The 4,476-nt window shown below is 66.3% G+C and overlaps 1 protein-coding gene across 4 annotated transcripts in view; it reads right to left on the bottom strand.

The window, feature by feature from the left end:
• Positions 1 to 270: 270 nt before the first annotated feature.
• Positions 271 to 4,476, bottom strand: part of MEF2B (myocyte enhancer factor 2B) — a 15,580-nt gene continuing 11,374 nt past the window's right edge. For 3 of the 4 annotated variants that reach the window (XM_006028832.2, XM_025210297.1, XM_025210298.1), the window contains exons 6-9: positions 3,923 to 4,068; positions 3,500 to 3,614; positions 3,174 to 3,282; positions 271 to 1,306 (exon numbers count right to left, since the gene is read on the bottom strand). In XM_006028832.2, coding sequence (XP_006028894.1) covers positions 994 to 1,306; positions 3,174 to 3,282; positions 3,500 to 3,614; positions 3,923 to 4,068 — 683 coding nt within the window. In that variant the 3' untranslated portion in view covers positions 271 to 993. The remainder of the gene's footprint in view (positions 1,307 to 3,173; positions 3,283 to 3,499; positions 3,615 to 3,922; positions 4,069 to 4,476) is intronic. The other variant, XM_025210299.1, reaches the window with a different exon arrangement.

Below are 4,476 nucleotides of genomic sequence, written 5' to 3'. Positions count from 1 at the left end.
AGGACTTTAAAGGTGCAGAGCATCTTTCTCCTCCCTTCCTTGCCCCTGGAGCACCCTGACTGTCCCCTGCTCTGGGTCCCAAGCCAAGATGCTCTCCAGGACGACAGCTCCCCCACGTGCCCTTACTGAACAGGGGAGGGTGCTGCGTGGGAACGGCCCGTGCCCTGCTCCTACCATGTGGCACATGGGAGCTCCCCAGAGGGCCAGCATTGCAGCAGTGACCTGTCCATCAGCGGCAACAAAAGTAGGTTGGCTTCCTGCTGCAGAAAGCCTCTGCTGGGCCCTGGGCTCAGAGAAGAGCCACTGCTTGCATCCCTCCCACCCCAGCATGGCCGGTGCAGCTGCGGTGCAGCTCTGCCAGGGATGGGCGCTGGGGGCAGCGACGCACGCTGCAAAAAAAAAAAAGGGGCATGGTGCGGGGACTGGATGCACCAGGATTTTATTGGTCGAACCCATGGATGGAGCACAATAAATAGAAAAGGATCCCAGGCGGCACCTGAACACTGTGAACCCCTCACTGGCCTGGCCTGGGGCTGGACCTGCTCTTGTCTGCAGGGCACCCAGCTGGGGCGGCACACCGGCATCCTGACGGTCGCCCAGGTTGTGGCTGGGCTAGCGGGCTGACGCCTTGGGCATGCAGCTGCCGCCCCTGGCACGAAGGCAGGAGGGGGGAAGACGTCACTGCGGGCTTGGCTGGCGTGGGGAGTGGAGAGGGTCAAAAGCCAGACGGGCACCCCTCCCTGGCAGGGAGCCCAGCCCTGCTCCGGGGAACAGCCCTGTTCTCCGACACTATGGACACCGGGAACAGAGAACAAGGGGGCCGGGGGTGGCTCAGGTAGAGGGAGGGAGCCACGGGCATGCACAGGGCAGGGTGCTGGGAGAGGCTCCCCACAGGCACCCCCAGCTCCTTGGGGGGTGAGGGCTTGCCCCCGAGTGGTGCCCGCTTGTGCCCTGCTGCCCGCCTGGGGCAGCCCCCGCTGGCCGGCCCACCCACTATCTCTGCCACATGTCCGTCACTTGCAGGCGCCGCATGGGGATGCCGCCGCGCTGCTCCTCCGCCAGGGGCCGGGGCAGGACGAGGGAGTAGGGGTACCCCTTGCCATACTCCTCCCGCAGGTGGAGGTCCCCAGGCCCCCGGGGGCCATCGCCGAGGGGGGCCAGGCCGCTTGCGGGGGGCTGGGGGGTGGCCGAGCTGCAGCTCACTACCGGGGAGACCCGCTCGGACTTGATGTTGATGGGTTGCTGCTGGGGAGAAGAGCTGGGGACCGTGGCCGCCTCGTCGGTGGGAAGGATCCTGCCGGGGGTCCTGGGGATGGAAAGAAGAAGGCGTGAGCCATGCCGGGGATGCGGGTCACGTAGGGGATGCCAATTCCCTTGGCACAGGGCTGAGATCTGGGCTTATGCTGCCAGCAGCCAGGGGCTCCCGGGGGGTGATGGGGGAGGGTTCCCCTGGACACATCCAATTTTACACAGGCTCGGCAAACAGCCTGCAGCCCTGGGACAAGGCACCGGGCACGTTCCCAGGAGCAGGCCTTGCCGGGAAGCCAGGGGCACCGGGACTCACAGCCCTGGGCTTCCCCCTGCTATCCTTGCGGGCTGCCCATGAGCACTGGGCCTGCACCGCTGGCAAAGGGGCTGGGCTTGGAGGTGCTCCGTTCCCACGCATCGAGGCCGAGGGGAGCCCTGCGCTTCGTCCAAGCATCGTGCAGCACAGCATCGTGACCGAGGCCCGGGGCCGGGGGACCTGCTCTTTGCCGTGGCCGCTGGACACGTGCCACGTGAATCGGCGTGGCGGGAGAGCCCTGGTCGCTCCATCCCAGGGCAGCTCCCGCCACCAGGTGGAGCCAGGACCTCTGCAGAGGAGGCTTCGCTCCAGCCCTGGCATCTCCCGGGGTGGGCAGGCGGGGCTGGTCCCTTCCGAGCAGGCATGAAGGGTGTGGCAGAAAGCCACCTTTGTTTCCCTCCCAAAAAAACTCAGCTCTGCGACAATTGTAATTAGGATGGGCCCAGCCGAGAGACCCACCCTACCTTGGGCCCAGCCGAGAGACCCACCCTACCTTCTCTCTTTGGGCCACCCGAGCTGGACACATTCCCGAGGGAGGGGGAACCTGCTCCCTCTGCCTACCTGGGTGAGGGGCTTCCCTCCTGGTGGGCTAGAGTCTGCCCAGCAACTAGTGATGTAGTTCAAATTGGTTGGCTGAGAGCCAACAGGTGCTGGCCTCCATTGGCCCGGGTAACTGAGGTCACAAGGGCTATGTAAGTTAAGGACTGCCGGGGCTGGGGGTGGCAGCCATGAGGGAGACTCAGGAACAAAGAGGAGCTGCACCATCTGAAACTTGCTCTCTCTCTCAAAACTCATGATCGAGGAACCGCCTGCCTCCAGAGGATTCTCCAACCGCCCCTGGATGATACTTGTGAGCGAGCTACCGGAGATCTAGCTAGACATACAGCTTGCAGCAACTCCCACGTGAGACCAAAGGCTACCCAGACAGGGGAGTTTGCTCGATGGGATTTCTCTGATACTGCTCTCCCCTGTCCCCTATTCCAGCCCTACCCTCTGTGGCCAATAAAGTTCTCCCTTGTCTCCTAGCGTGGGAGACTTCTTGGGAGTGGGTCTAGATTATGCCTTGGGGTCCCCTCAGCCACTACTGGTGCTTCTGACGGAGGGAAGCACCCCAACTTCTTGAAGTGAATCAAGTCCCCTTGAGGGCGACTAGGCCTGTGTTTCCCAGCGTGCGCAGAGCCCGAATTAAGTCCAGAGCCCTGGGTGGTGGCAGCGAAACCCCAGGCTAGCGGGCGTGCTCCAGGACGGGGTCGGCCAGGCGTGAGGCACCCCAGGGAGGCACTGGAAGGTGGTCGGGCGCAGGGAGGTGGGTGGCTCGACGCAGGAGCGCCCCCTACTGGCCCACCACAAAGGGCAGGGTCTCCCCAGCTCCCTGCAGCAGCCCCTCGCCAGGGTCCGTGCCTGCACTGCTGGCGGTGGCCGGGGAGCTTGGAGGGGGAGTGCAGCGCAGGCGCAGGGTCCCAGGGCTTGGGGCTCTGGCTGTCGGGTCCCGGGCCCACCCCGTGGCCCTGTCTGCAAGGGGGTGCGGGGGCAGAGCAAGGGTGGGGTGCTCCAGGGCCACGGGTCCCGACTTGTCTCCAGCAGCAGAGAGCCCCGGCGCGGTTCTTACCCCAGCGGCGGGTGGGCGGAGGCTGCCATGTCCCGGTGGTGCTGCCAGGAGGCCATGGCATTGGGCTGGAGGAAGCTGGGGTGCACGGAGGCCTCCCCGGAGCCGTACTCTGCCAACGAGAGAGCGACAGGCTGCTCAGGGGAGGCAGGCGGGGGGAGCTGACGGGCGCCGGGAGCAGGCAAAGCCCCTGCGAGGTGGGGAGTCGGCCCAGCTCTGGGAGTGGCCCCCGCGCCTCCCCTGGGGGGGACGGGAGGGCTGATTTGACCGTGACGCCCAGCACGGGATGGAGCCGTGCTAAGGGACAGGGCGTCTGCCCAGGGGCTTACCTGACTGGCCCGAGGTGAGGAAGGGGAAGGCCCCGAGCCCTTGGCCTGGCATGCTGGCGTTGCCCGCGGGGATCACTGGGCTCATGCCCTGCAGCCCGGGGTAGAGCGAGCGCTGCTGAGAAACACAAAAGTCTGCTCCAGCCGGGTGCCCCAGGACTGCGGCTCCTTCGCCCTACTCCTTTCCCTCCCCGGCCCCCAACCTACACATGCACACACAACTGGGCAGGGACACGTGGCTGGGTGCGCGCAGGCACCGACGAACACACGTGCACAAGGGCCAAGTCATCTCACGTCTGCCCCCTCAATCCTTCCCAGCCCACGGCCCCCGAGGCCACCCCAGCCCCGTGTCTCTATGGGCGAGCCGCGGCACCGGGAGATGCCAGTTCCCACATGCCAGCTCTTCAGGCCGTGCCCAGCACTCACCGCTGTTGTCAGGTTGCTCCTGGCACTGGACAAGCTGGTGTGGACGTCAGCCCTGCGGCCTTCTGCCCCCAGATAGAGCGGGGGAGAGGTCCTGGTGGCCAGGGCACGGTTCAGGTTCCCGTGGGAGAAGAGGGGGTAGCCGATGCCTGAGCAGAGAAGGGAACAGGCAAGGGTCAGTGCAGCTGGGAAGTGCCAGGCTGGGCTGGGGAAGGGTCCCCAGTGCCGTGGCTGCTCTTCTTTGGGGTGCAGAGCAGGAGATGGGGGCCTTAAATGCCCCAATGGGTGTAGGGGACCCAGGTGGAGCCCACATCAGGGCTCCTTTGCCTGGAATTGGGGGAGACTCAGGCCCTCTGGGGAGGACGGGGAGGGGGCCTGGAGCTGCCCACAAGCTGCTGGCCCGGCCCCCGTGCTGGTGGGGAGCAGCGAGCGGCCACTGAGCAGCGCATGAGGGCGCGCGGCGGAAATCTCCCCCGCTCCGGCGCCTGCAAACCCACTTCCTCTGCGAGGCGGCCCCGGGGCCCGTCCGGGCAGAGCAGCCTCGCCCCCGGGCTGCG

The sequence above is a fragment of the Alligator sinensis genome, unplaced genomic scaffold, assembly GCF_000455745.1.
Source record: "Alligator sinensis unplaced genomic scaffold, ASM45574v1 scaffold1354_1, whole genome shotgun sequence".
Classification (NCBI taxonomy): Eukaryota; Metazoa; Chordata; order Crocodylia; family Alligatoridae; genus Alligator; species Alligator sinensis.
This window is presented reverse-complemented; position numbering and strand designations above follow the sequence as displayed.